Source organism: Acartia tonsa, chromosome 1, assembly GCF_053477335.1.
Source record: "Acartia tonsa isolate MP-2025a chromosome 1, ASM5347733v1, whole genome shotgun sequence".
Lineage (NCBI taxonomy): Eukaryota > Metazoa > Arthropoda > Copepoda > Calanoida > Acartiidae > Acartia > Acartia tonsa.
In genome coordinates, this window is record NC_137260.1 from 52,385,442 (window position 1) to 52,399,370 (window position 13,929).

General features: G+C 30.3%; 3 protein-coding genes across 3 annotated transcripts in view; all 3 read right to left on the minus strand.

The window, feature by feature from the left end:
- Nucleotides 1-13,929, minus strand: part of Alg7 (Alg7 dolichyl-phosphate N-acetylglucosaminephosphotransferase) — a 570,179-nt gene that overhangs the window by 63,738 nt on the left and 492,512 nt on the right. The window lies entirely within an intron of this gene.
- The window catches only part of LOC145331062 (uncharacterized), a 557,608-nt gene that overhangs the window by 51,160 nt on the left and 492,519 nt on the right, over nucleotides 1-13,929 (minus strand). The window lies entirely within an intron of this gene.
- The window catches only part of LOC145323767 (uncharacterized), a 50,912-nt gene that overhangs the window by 3,370 nt on the left and 33,613 nt on the right, over nucleotides 1-13,929 (minus strand). The window contains exons 2-3 of the mRNA XM_080166295.1: nucleotides 6,392-6,528; nucleotides 5,880-5,952 (exon numbers count right to left, since the gene is read on the minus strand). Of these exons, the coding sequence (XP_080022421.1) occupies nucleotides 5,880-5,952; nucleotides 6,392-6,528 (210 nt within the window). The remainder of the gene's footprint in view (nucleotides 1-5,879; nucleotides 5,953-6,391; nucleotides 6,529-13,929) is intronic.

Sequence of the window (13,929 nt, forward strand, 5' to 3'; positions counted from 1 at the left end):
TTGCACATAAAAACCATAATTATGCACTTAACCTTAAAATATACAAAATTTATAGACTAGTTAACGAAATTTAACCTTGCTTTATTCAAGGACTTTAGGTTACAGCGAAGCTACTTTATATACAAGTTTTTGAGTTGGATGGTATGTTTACTAGTACCTTATAGTATATACTTTTGATTATCTTTATTTAATTTGAATTTAATAAATGCGAGAACTTCATTTTATTAAACTAACTAAAATGTTTTATATTTTTTCAATTGCCTTTTTTATCTAGTTTTGTGGAGCTTTTTATAATGCCTGTAAAAAATGACATCATACTGACCGACCATTGGTCAATGAAAATGTATACTGGCCTGTCATTTTTATTATAGGCATTATAAACAGCTTCTTGTTTTCTTTATTTTAAAGGCAAAACATTTCTTTAAAAATATTATCTCCGAAAGCTTTTTACAAACATTCCTAATTTTTTCTTCAGATAAATCAGATTCACAGAAATCTTTCAATCAAAATAATTGATTTGTTTTTGATTGTATAAAATATCTCTAATCTATCAAAAAGTTGGAATTTCCTTCAAGAAAAAGTTTTATTACAAGTTGCTTAGATATTGATGGATTACAGTTGTAATAAAAAGTATGCTTGCAAAGAAAGAGTTATTGGAAGTTGGGGTGTAGTCTAGTCTGTTGTAATACAAGAATGAAGTTGTTTCATACTAGCGAATATTATTTTTTTTAAATATTCCTTTTTGCGTGTCGCTCGATTGAGGCTATATTAAGATCAATCAAAAAATCAAAAGATGAAATATAAGGGCAAAGAGGCAAAAAAGAACAAGAAAAAATTCCACACAATTGTAGGAAAAAGTAATTTCAGAAAAGCTTCGCTACTAAAGACTATGCATTTCTTCAGATATCCTGCATCTATTTCCTAATAAAGGTTTAGAACTTTGTTCCTAACCAACTTCTTTAGACTTAGATGTAAAATGTTAAACTAATAACAGTTGCAGCATGCTAGAAGGTTTCAATTATAATCATCTACCCACCCTGTTGGAAAAGGCGATGATGAAGACCTCCAAGGCTTATAGTTGCGGTGTAAACCAACCCTTTGATTGCACGACCTTTGTCTGGAAGTCCTAACTGTGCATGGTAATGAGATGCGCCTATTCATGATTAATATTAAAAACAGAATCAAAAGATTAAATACAATTTTCTTAGCCTTGGCCCCTTGGGAATAACATAACTGGTTTTAATTTCAAAATATCTAATTCAACATCCTCGATAATTTGATGCGATAAATCACTATTCTTCAGACTAATAGGTTCCAAAATTAAATTAATGCAAATTCCAAAAGTTGTAATTAAATTATTCATATAAATCATAATTTCTAGAGTATAGTTGTAATGTGAAATAAAATTGGTTCAAGTTTAACATTAGTGGTTGAGTGGTAGAGCTGTATTAACATGAAATGTCAGGAATGCTTGCATGAACTGGTGAATCAAAAATTTCAAATCTATTATAAAAACGAAGCTAGTTACTTGTTAGTTATTTAGCTAACGGCCATTAAACTTTCATGGCTCCACTGTCATGTTTTGACTGTATGGGTTGTGTTTAATAGTATTCCAAAAGTTTCTCATAGTTGCCTATATTTATTTACCCTTTTGTCTTCTTTTTAAAAAAGCTTTGCTGCCTTTGAACGTAATAGTCTTATTTGAATAAATAAATGTTTTTGACTGTATTATTTGTGTTTAAAAAATATTCAGCTTCAAAGCGAATTCTATTAATTCAAAAAGTTTTGTAAAATTTGAATAAAAAGTTTTGTAGTGCCACTTTCTATAGTTGCATGGTGTGCAGAAATAAAATAGGACAAACATTCAAGGTTAGGTCTGTGCGAATAGTAAATGGTTCAACATTTACAGGGCTCGGCAGCTGCTCAGAATAATAGCAACTCAGCTGCAGATTTTTGTCACTATGGAAAAACATACAAAAACCAACGCGGCAGTAGCATAGTGGCTATGACTGCAGATTTTAGACTTACAGCGGCTTCGACTTTAAATAGTTAATTTTTTTGAAAGTGCTAGCAGGTGCCGAGCCCTGTAAATTTTATACCTTAGCAACTTTATCTTTGTGTGTCCTCTAATATTTTGCATAAATTCAATAAAATATTTCTATTCCTATACAATAAAGCAGTTCATTGTCTAGTGATCAATTCAAATGCTACGAAATATCTTTAAAAAAGGCTTAACATGCAAGTTTAATTTTTTCAGGTAAGTTGTGTTTGCACTATCGACAGGTTTTAGGCTTTTTTTCAGAGGATAGGTTATAGTTCCACTTACAAAAGTTACCTTTAATTTTAGAATACAATTTTTTTTGGCGAGATGTGGGGTAGAAGAGGTCATATCTCTTTAGACAAAAGGTGCAGCCACTATTATGTAAATACAAAAAGTCATTTTCATGTTTTCATAAGATGCTGATTAAATCTGTATAGGAAGTAATATTTCTTGTAGAATTCTTTTGATGAAAACCTTGGAATTTTTCTTATAACAGTATTATACCTCATGGTTCCACAAAAAGCCTGTAGTAACAAAGAAATATGTTTGTTCATCTAAATTGTTGTGCGAAGCAAGTCTATAAGTCGATTTTGGTAATGTTGACGTAATTCAGCAACATTTAGACGAATTTTTGGCTAGTATTGTCAACGAAGCAATATTAATGATTTTTTTTGCATTTTTAGCTATTTCAGTTAATAGCCTTAGTTAGACAGACTAAGGATGTATGTACAAACATAACTAACTTATTAAGTATCTGCGCTAATTACAGAGAGAGAGAAAGAGGGGGGGGGGGGACAATGAGCTGTGTATTACACTAGTCCCCTTTTTTTACACTGTTTCTTTTTCTTTTACATAATCGTTGACTTAACATCTTTGAGGACTTGAGTGAATTTCGATTGGTTGATTCATTAAGTTGAGTGTTTAAACGTTTCAACCAATTTTTGTAATATACCGAAAAGGTAATTTGTGTATCATCATTGGTGATGTACATCAATTTAACGTTCATTGTCTTATCCCTTTAGATCCCTGGATAATTAACAACTATACCTTTTTAAGGATTCTAAAAGTATTTTACAACAAAAAGTAAATTAATAGAATTCTGTTAGGAATGTAAACCAATTAAATACAGAGATGTTAAATTAATGTATAATTAGTTTTTTTGTTTAGCTTCAGTACACAGGAAAACTAGATTTACAAGGACAATTTCGTCCATGGAAAAGTAGAGAATTGTTTAAACAAAAGTCAAACTTAAGACAAATAGGTACACATTACATAATTTTAATGGTAGAAAATAAAACTCTATTTTAATTATTGAAAATAATAAATTTCAGTGCGTTCACTCATAAAAATGGGCTAACAACCCCCTAATTTTACAATTTTTGGAAGAATCTACGGGCTGCTAATAGTGAGAGACTCCCCCAATAACCATCATATCCCGTACGCGATATAATGGTAATTCTAAAATTTTAAGAAAAAAAGAGGATTAAATACGATCATATGGTCAGGATTATGTTTGTAAAGTAGATTTTCTGCTAAAATAAGATGTTTTTTGTGTGTAATAAGCTATTGTAATTTCTTCTTCAATTTAATATATCTAAATATTGTACATTAATCTTTATTTTGATCAATATGTTCTTTGTCCCAAACAATTAGGTTTTATCCTAACTTAATTATTTCTAGTCTTTGTTCTTTATTATCGAATCCAGGAATCATAAGGGATGGAATCCTTATACTAAAGTAACAGGATGTTTGTCTGTTTGTGTATCTGTGTGTCTGTGCCGAAGGATCTCGCTAACCGCTGAACCGATCGGGTTCTCCTTAACAGGGTAGCTTCTCATAGGTACCGGGAAGGTTTATAACTATTTTCTTGGGGGGGGGGAGGACACTCCAACCCCCCACAAAAATGAAAAATACCCCTCCCCCCCCCCCACATTTTTTACTTTTTCTTTTAAAATCTAAAATAAGAAATTATGTTATCAAATTCGACTCCCCCCTCCTCAAGTGCCCCTAGAGGCCTCTAGGGGCGTAGATGCTAGTAATATATATTTAATTAATGAACCACCCAATTATGATAAACAAGGATATCCCTTGTGTAGATCAGAGATTTGGTAGAAATGTTGTGTACATAACAATCACAAACCAACTTAGGTACCCCCCAAAAGCAAACGAATGGTAAAAATCTAATTCAACTTTGAAGGTCAGTATAATTTACAGTCCAATGCCTCCTTCTTCCCTGTAACTGATACATTTTATTTTACTTTGTCTAAAGAATAAAAAAAGAATTTAAGATATTGAGATAGATATTTTAATTACTTCTTATTGACTTGTCAAATGTCAAACCTTAAAGAAATTAAAGTTCATATTACTGGAACGATTGAAGTAGCTGTAGGTGTACTTAATTAAATGAAAAATAAGAAGGTTTAGGTCAATAAAAAGCGCAGCTTTTCCAAGTTTCAAAATATTCATTGAAAGAACTAGAGTCTAGAGTAATATGTGTTTGGCGTTTGTCCTCTTCTAACGAACGGACATACCATAGTAATTAGTAGCTGCGCCACAAAAAAGTTTTTTTTTTGAGATGCTAAATCATTAGATATGCATAAAAACTAATGTCTCTACATAAACCCGCATAATATTATCATGTAGTTTATTATTTAGGCCAAGGTGCCTAGGTATGTAATTAATTATCACAATAATACTTAATAACAGATTAATAGACATTAACATTGCAATAACAAGGACAACTATGTCCAAATGTACTGCAGCAATAGAATATAGTTTAAAGTAATAGCAGACGAATGGACTGACAAATATACTTTGTAAAATTTTTTTTAAATTCAAATATATATTTACTATCGGCTGCTCCTCTAAAATCTAAGGGAAATTCAAAGGGAAATAAATGGGTATAAAATAACCTAAAACCACCCCTAGGCTGAAAGCTAAGCATAGCCTAAAGCCATTAAGGGACCTATGCGAAGCATCCCATTAGTCCAGTAGTTCCTGAAATATTTAGTAGACAAAAAAAAACCTTACTACTTTATATAACTTTATTATTATCAAACATTTTGTTTTAGTCAAACTGTCTAAAATTGTAAGTTTAAAGAGTTAAATCTAGTTAATAACATTGTATTGATATGCAGGGATCTAAAGGGATAAGACAATGGTCGATAAATTGATGTACATCCCAAATGATGATACTCAAAATTACCCCTTTTGAAAATTAAAATTAGTGGCTGAAACGTTTGAACACCCAACTCCTTGTATCAACCAATCAAAACTCATTAAAGTCCCTAAAGTTTTTAAGCCAACGAATAGGCAAACGTTATTATAAAACTTTGGAGACTAGTGTAATAAACAACCCATTGTCCCCCCTCTCTCTCTGGTTGCTATAGTCAAATGTTAATTCTAGTTGTAATTAAAACTAAATTAAATATAACTCCAGCTCTCTAGTTTCACAAATACATAAATCAAAATCAATTACTTTCAAACTGCAGCAATAGCATTGTATTTCAATGAAATAAATTGAAATTTTAATTGTGATTAGTTGGAATTGTTTACGATAAAACTTTCAACAATTTATTCAACTTTGAAGAGAAATTGACAAAGTTATAATCAAATTGTATTATTGTCTACTTTTGTTAAAAATATAATCTATAAACTATAAAAAAGAAAATTTATTCAATAAGAGCCCTTTGTCTAATAATAACAAAGCTTTTTAAATCGGCAAACTAAATCAAATTTTAACAATTTTTTGAGACAATAGACAAAAGATGAAAAGACTAACAGACAACAAACAAGAGGAATTTTGAGTAGCTTCGCTACTTAAAAATGAAGTAATTACCTTATTAATCGGCCTTTAAAGTTTCCATTCACATTATGATTATCTTCAGTTTCTGTTACTTTCAGTTCAGCGCCTTTGTAGGATTACAAATAATAGTTTTAATATATTTTTCTTCTTCTTAAATCTATTTTTGTGTTACTGAAGACCTTTTGCACTCAAAGTGTGGTTTATAGATAAGCTTAGCTTCCCTTACTTATAATAAAGTATAAAGATCTCTGTCTGTGTGTGAGTGTGTACGAATAGATCTTGATAACCACTGAACCGATATGGTTCTCCTTTATAGTGTAGCTTCTCAGAGATCATGGGAAGATTTATATTTAATTTGGAGTAGGGCACCACCACCCCCAAAGATAAATCGCCCCTAGAAAAAAATGACACCCTCTAAAAAAGTTTTTATAACTTTTCTTTTAAAACTTCGACTTCCCCAACCCCAACTCGCCCTCTAAGGCCTTTAATTTTGTTCCTAGAGGCTCAAAGTTCGAATCCTAGCAAAACATAACTATCAAATGTACCCTGTGAATGACTGTGATCAGTTTGATTCTGACTCTCATGATCCTCCCCCTCGTCCTCCTCCTTGTTGTGTGCAACAATATGAACCTCACTGAAGGTCACGCGCAGGTTTCCACCTCCTTTCCGCGGCTCCAGGTCTCTGAAATTAATTATCAAGTTTAAAACATCTATACATTAGGGATATTTTCATTGCATTGTATTATACAGCTTTACGCGGATATAAAAATGTGTAAATATAAGATCAAAACTACAAGGCACGGTCTAACAAAACTGGTTTAAATATTATATGCACATTTTTATATTCGTAGAATACTGGATATAATACGATACGATACTTGATTTTTCAATATTGCTTAGAAACCGTTTTAATCCAGCGGATATTAATTGGTTTCGAAGCCATACTGGAAATCAATCTATCAAATGAATAAAGCTATTTTTCAAGGTTTCGGTTCAGTTAGTTTAAGAAAGACGGGTTATTGCCGTCAAAACCATTCATATAGTTAGCGACAAAGAGTAGCTCCTAAACAAAATCGTAAAAATTTTGTTTAGCCACAACACAATGATTTTTTATTTTTGTAAATGTTTTTTTTTCTTAATATCATATAAAAAAAATCTTGAAAACTATTTAATATGATTTAACAATTTAGAAAGAGGAACAAAAGAGGATTTAATATTGATTTAATTTATTTCATAAGCCTTCATAAAAAAAATAAATATAAATAGACAAGCAAATCTGTTGCTTTATACAACATGGAAGTGGTCAATATCAATTCTATCTTGTGTTTTTTTTCTGTTATGAGAAAAATTTCTTTACAAAAGAAAACTATGTAGTTGAATCTATAAGTATAATAGAGCGTTCCGCAATCTGTTGACTTTTTAAAATACTGAAACTTTTGTTGTTCAATGTTCCAAAAATGTTATTGATTTAGTTTACGAAGCAACATTTTTTTTTTAATATGTTCCTATAAACCATGAATTATATAACACTAGAAGCTTGGCTTGAAAGCAGAGCTCAACTCATTTTAGAGATAGTTTAATTCAGACAAAACAAATATTGCTACTTCCTATTTTAAAATCTATTTTTAGAATAGAACTTCATTCATATTTAATAGTTAACTTTCATTTTAACATCTTACAAGCATATTGCTTCATTTTTTTCGTTGATCGAGGACTATTGTTTTCACCTTATTCCCTAATATAAATCCAGAATTTTAGAATATTTAGAAACGCTCTAAAACGTGGACTAGTTTATGTATTGTACTTTTTCTGAAAACAAATTTGATTTGTTCAGGACAAATCCAATTGAATCCAGGCAAGACGATAAACTAAAATATACACAAACTATATATAGTTCTATGGAGTGTCAAAGAATCTCTATAATTATGACATGTCCAACATACGCTATGCCATGCCACTAAGAATTGTTGAGCATCCACTCCTTTCTTTTTAAAATTGAAAATAAAAGAGGGGGTGGGGGAGTTTGTTTAATACTTTAGTATAGGTTCAGTTAGGTTATATTGGGAACTGTGTAGGTAGACCTGCAGTTAAAGCAATGCACGTACAGGCCCTGAATTAGGTAAAGGAAAAAATTTAAATTTATTGTGCCATCCGAATAGAATCTAAATAATTATACAAGCTTCACTAAAAGTAATTTTTTTCTCTGAGGCATTTTTTGTAATTGAACTTATTTGGAGGTTAATTTGTAATATTTGTAATGAACTCTAGGTTATATTTCGTTTTATTACGTTTACATTTTCGTAGATTTTAAAAAATACTTTTATCTGGGCAACATTTGTAAAAGTTGAAATTCTTTCATTTATCCTTTTAATCATTTAGAATGCGCCAAGATATGTCAAAAATGTCGTTAAAAGTGTACATAGAGCAAAAAGTGGCAATTTGTATTTGATTAACAAGGACAATGATGCACAGGTATAACGAAGCAATAAAAAACCAATATTCCTTTTGATAAGAAACAAACAATAAGAGAATATAGTTCTTTTGTTTATAGACTTTAGAGAGGAGAGAGTTAATTTAATATTGTCACTAATTGCCAAAAGTACTTAATATTACATTTCTCTGTTGTTGAGTAAATTTTTAGTAACGAAGCTACTGTTTATAGTTCACTATGTCTGTCCGTCCGCCAGTCCGTCAGGACGAAGCCCATTTTGTTCCGAATTTGTATCACTTTTGAGAAGTGCGACTCCAGTTACGTCATATTTTTCTTTCCCGAAAAAGGGAAGGGGGAAAGAAAAAAAGGGAAGGGGGGAAGAAAAAAGAGATCAGGGAAAAGGGGGTTTTCCCCATCTCTTTTGAAGAGATTTTCTTCCCCCCTTCCCTTTTTCGGGAAAGAAAAATATGACGTAACTGGAGTCGCACTTTTCAAAAGTGATACAAATTCGGAACAAAATGGGCTTCGTCGTCCGTCAGTCGACCCCAACCCTTTCTCAATTTAGTTTTTATAAAAAAAAAGTAGGAATTTTGTTTTATAGAGGTTTTAAACAGTTTTAACATGCAGTTATCTCAAAATAAACTAGCCCTAGAATTGTAAACATAAGTATTTGTTTTATAAATCTAATTCCAAAATTTTGTATTCTGCATTCCCTCAAGGGATAATAAAACAAAGCTATATTTGTAAGCGTTCCTTTATTCTTACTGTATTGAAATACTAAACTAGCAAGCCAAATTCCTCCACATGATTTTACCCATTAACCTCCGATATATTTTTTTGACTGTATAAAGCAAAACTTTCTTCCATTTGGGCTGGTCTGTCGAACTGGAACGGATAGTTTTTTCCCTTTTAATTTAAGCATATTATAATTGCCTTATAAATAAATGTATAAGTCTAATACAAGATCGGGAAGGGGTCCCCAACCTGTGAGAAGAGTTACATGTAGCGTTTGCCCCCTCTATTCTTTTACTTTGATATCCTATCAAATACAAACTTGATGATTCCTGTAGAATTAATCTTTAAAAGTATTATTTAACCAGTTAAAAATTGGCTACAAATACAAAATATGCTACTTTGTATGATATCAAGCATATTTGGAAAATAAAATCTGAATTTGACTGCATACTAATTTGCTTACTATGGTTTCTTATAAACCTTGTATTTAAATCAATGCCTTAATCGAAATGCGGATTTTCACATTTTAGAATTATATAAAAATGATTCATTTTGCCGTTTTATTTAAGTAACATAGTATTCCTATAGTCTTAATCAACTTTCAAATGCCATAGCTTTAATTTAAAAAAGGAACAGTTTTACAAGTATCTAAACATAAATCAAAACTAATTTAACCTTGCATTTGATAAAGGGAAAAGTAGTTTGTGCCTGTATAATTATACTATGCATTTTGTCAATATTAAGGACAGTAAGACTTGATAATCGCTTTCGACTGAAGCTACCTCACGGATTTTACGCAAAACAAGCACGAAATACTTCTCCCTTTTTAAAAGGTTAAAATTTAAATTGCACAAATTTAATCAATTTAAACATAATGTAGAAAGGTTTATTATTTTTTACTAATCACTAAGCCAATTGAGTTCTCACATAGCTTTAGTGATGACTTGAGGTAATATTATTTCTAGATTAAAGTCGAGGTTTCAATTTATTCTGTTTTAGCATTTAATTATGTTTTGAAAACTTCTTTTTTAATTATTTAGCAGGACTAAAATGTTTTTTAATGTTCCAAAGTTGTTCTGTTAATGTGCTACTAATTTTCATGTTTGTTTACATAATTGTCTCTCAATTTCTTGAACAATCTACATTTTATAAGATTAATTTATCTATTTTATGATATTGAGAAAATATTTGGTTTTCTGGTAAAAGATAATGATAGATGTGAAGGGCACTTAACTTTATATATTGTGCTCATAATCTGAATACAACAAGCAGCATTTTATCCAAAGAAAACAAAGTTTGTTGTGCATTTTGATAAAAAAGTATAAATATAATCATAAGCAGCGTATCAATGATAATCCATTACCATTTTTTATTATTAAATGAAGTAAAATCTTCGAAAGCTGTTTATAAACAAGACAGCTTTGAATCATTCATAAGGTATAACCAACAAGCGAAATAAATCAAAATATTTGGGAATCAGATGAAAGGTCGTCAATTTTCATTAGTGTTCCCCCCATCGAAATAGGTATGGGTTTCGTGATTCTTTTCCGAATTAATTAAAGCTGGTTTTGAATACCCAAAATGGTACACTATATATAATCAAAATAAGTTTTCTGCTCAAGACATTTAAATTACCTGACGACACTGCATATAAAATTCATACAAACCTACGGACAATCCAAGACTTGAAGAGAATCTTCTGTACAAACAAACTATAGATTTATCTCGTTGTGTTTGCACACCAAGATTCAAACAACGTTATGTCATTACAGTCTTATATAGAAAATAGATTGGTTCAATAAATCAAAAATGCGAGGTCAACACCTCCATTCTTTTAAATGTTGTTTAATATATAAGTGTTACTAGCGGATGCACCTTTAGACATTGGGAGCGCTATTCGAAAGAGTAGAAAAGGGCAGAAAATTAGCCTAAAACCACCACTGGACCTATGTGAAAGTTCTCTATAATGGAGAACCAAATCGGGTCAGTGGTAAGTAAAAGTACAATAATTATTATCACTCCAATTCTTACAATTGTAAGAAACAATTTGTTTGATTTTTTTGCTTGTTGGTAGATTTTAAAAACTACAAATTAATTTGCTTATATACTTACCTTGTCTAAAAAATACTCAATTAAGAAATTGAAAAGATTTTACTAATTATTATTGCGTTAATTATGATTGTAATTGTACCTTAAAATCTCAAAAACAACTTTGTTTTTTTTTACTTGGGGCAAGGTCCTTTTTAGCGAAGCCACAATTAATATATAAGATTAATATATTCATACTCATAATGAAAATAAATGCATTCAATATTCCTATCTGAAAGATTATGTTATTGTTATAGTAAATAATAAAGGAAAGAATTGATGTATTTAATCAGTAGGAAATATTCACGATGCATTTGTTATTAATGATCCACGAAAAAGGTTATTTGCAATCTACATTAATCAACCCAGTAACATAAATAGTCACAAGACCGCAAACGTCCATAACATGTATAGAAAAATAAAATTTTAAAAATCGAATAAGGAAGATAACAATAACTTAAAAGATTGGATTCTTTTTTTTAAGAGAGCCATCATGCTAATGAAATCCAGATTTTAAGATAAAAAATATAAATCAGTCCAGGGCATATATTCAGCTTTCCGGGATTAGGAGCTGTATCGGTTCATTTGTTGGAGAGATCTTTATGAATTACAAAAATTTACCATTTCTATGTTAAATTATAGAAGGTCTATAAATGCATTTATAAATAATATTTCTATTCTCTATACCAATGGATGTATTATTACTTGGATCTTTCACCACATTTTCATGTTCTATAATAAAGTGAACTCTGTAGCGGGCTAAATTAACAATATGCCCCATACCCCCTTTTCCCCATCCTCATTTCTCCTACTAGATAAACTGCCCGGCCAATATATGTAGGGGGAAATTGCAATCCAAATAGACAACAATTTTTCTCCTTGTTATATCATCCACGTATATTCTATAAAGTGTGTTACTTTATTTTATGTTTTATTATTATTTGGCCACAACTTGGTCAAAAATGCTCACAAATCAGACCTTTTTCGACCGAAGATGCTCAAATGGCTCCTTTACAAGCCCAATCAATCAGTTTTAAGATATCTTTATATTTTAAGGAGAATTGATGAAAATACTAAAAAACGGCAAATTTGGGTGTTACCTTTTATATGCACAGATACCATAAAATCAACAGAAAAAATACTTATTTTTACTTTTCTGTCATTTTTAAAGTTTGATTCTGTTAAATTGGCTATTCTTGAAGGGATTTATGCATTGATTATACTGAAACACAATATTGGACAGAAATTAATGTATTTCAAAGAAAGAAATTTTTGGAAAATAAGAAATTCGATCTCTATCACTTCAGAGGACAGCTGTCAACCTCAAGTTGACAGGATGTAGTTAAATACTTGTTAGTAATAATAATTAGCCCAAAAAGTAAAACAAAAAGTTTTTTAATATGGTAAAAAATGATAATCTAAATCTTAATTTTGGGAATGATGATCTTAAAGACGCTCTTGCTGTTGGTGATGATGACCCAGATGGTATCCAAATACATGAGCATTATGACAACTTATCTATTAAACTATGGTCCGATTTTTGTATTTGTAGCATTCTCCAATCAAGAGAAATCCCAAAACATAGAATCATGGTTTTTAAATTCTCCAATTCATAAGGTAAATATAGAAGTTTTTAAAAGATGGTTATATTTCTTGTTACAACTTTTAATTAGAGGCTGCTACAAATACAAAAATTGGACCATAGTTCAATAGATGAGTTGTCATAATGCTCATGTACTTGGATACGATCTGGGTCATCATCACCACCAGTAAGAGCGTCCTCCAGATCATCATCCCCAAAATTAAGATTTAGATTATCATTTTTTTACCATATTAAAAAACTTTTTGTTTTACTTTTTAGGCTAATTATTATTGCTATCAAGTATTAAACTATATCCTGTCAACTGGAGGTTGGCAGCTGTCCTCTGAAGTGATAGAGGTCGAATTTCTTATTTTTAAAATTTTCTTTCTTTGAAATACATTAATTTCTGCCCAATATTATGTTTCAGTATATTTCAATGCATAAATCCCTTCAAGAATAGCCAATTTAACAGAATCAAACTTTAAAAATGACAGAAAAGTAAAAATAAGTATTTTTTCTGTTGATTTTATGGTATCTGTGCATATAAAAGGTAACACCCAAATTTGCTGTTTTTTAGTATTTTCATAAATTTTTCTTGAAATATAAAGATATCTTAAAACTGATTGATTGGGCTTGTAAAGGAACCATTTGAGCATCTTCGGTCGAAAAAGGTCTGATTTGTGAGCATTTTTGACCAAGTTGTGGCCAAATAATAATACAAACATAAAATAAAGTAACACACTTTATATATCCATTTCTGTACCTATATGGATCATTTATTAATCTTTTCTTATCTAGTAGGCATATATATCTTTATACATAAATCTATTAAGGATTACCAAAATACTTTATTCAGACGCAGACATGAATACAAAAGTAGTTGATCCATGTCAGGGAATAGGGATAAAGTAAGATAAACGAACATTAACACTTGAAGAGTGTCAAAACTGAAAAAGGAGAATATAAATGTTTAATTCTAATAAAATTGTAAGTAGATTTGTTGCAAAAGTCCTTAAATACAGGCTACTGTTTAAGGACATACTTACATTTTTAGAACTTGGTTATAGACATTTTTCGGTTATAACATTGTACCTTGATGTAATAGGATTCAGTATTTTAAAAGTCAAACGAATAGGATAATTACATCACATAAAAAATTGTTGTTAAATGGATTAAAAAGGAACATGTTTTAAATAGACGTACGGACTTTCTGATAACTATTATAGAGTTGCTATGCTTTCGAAATT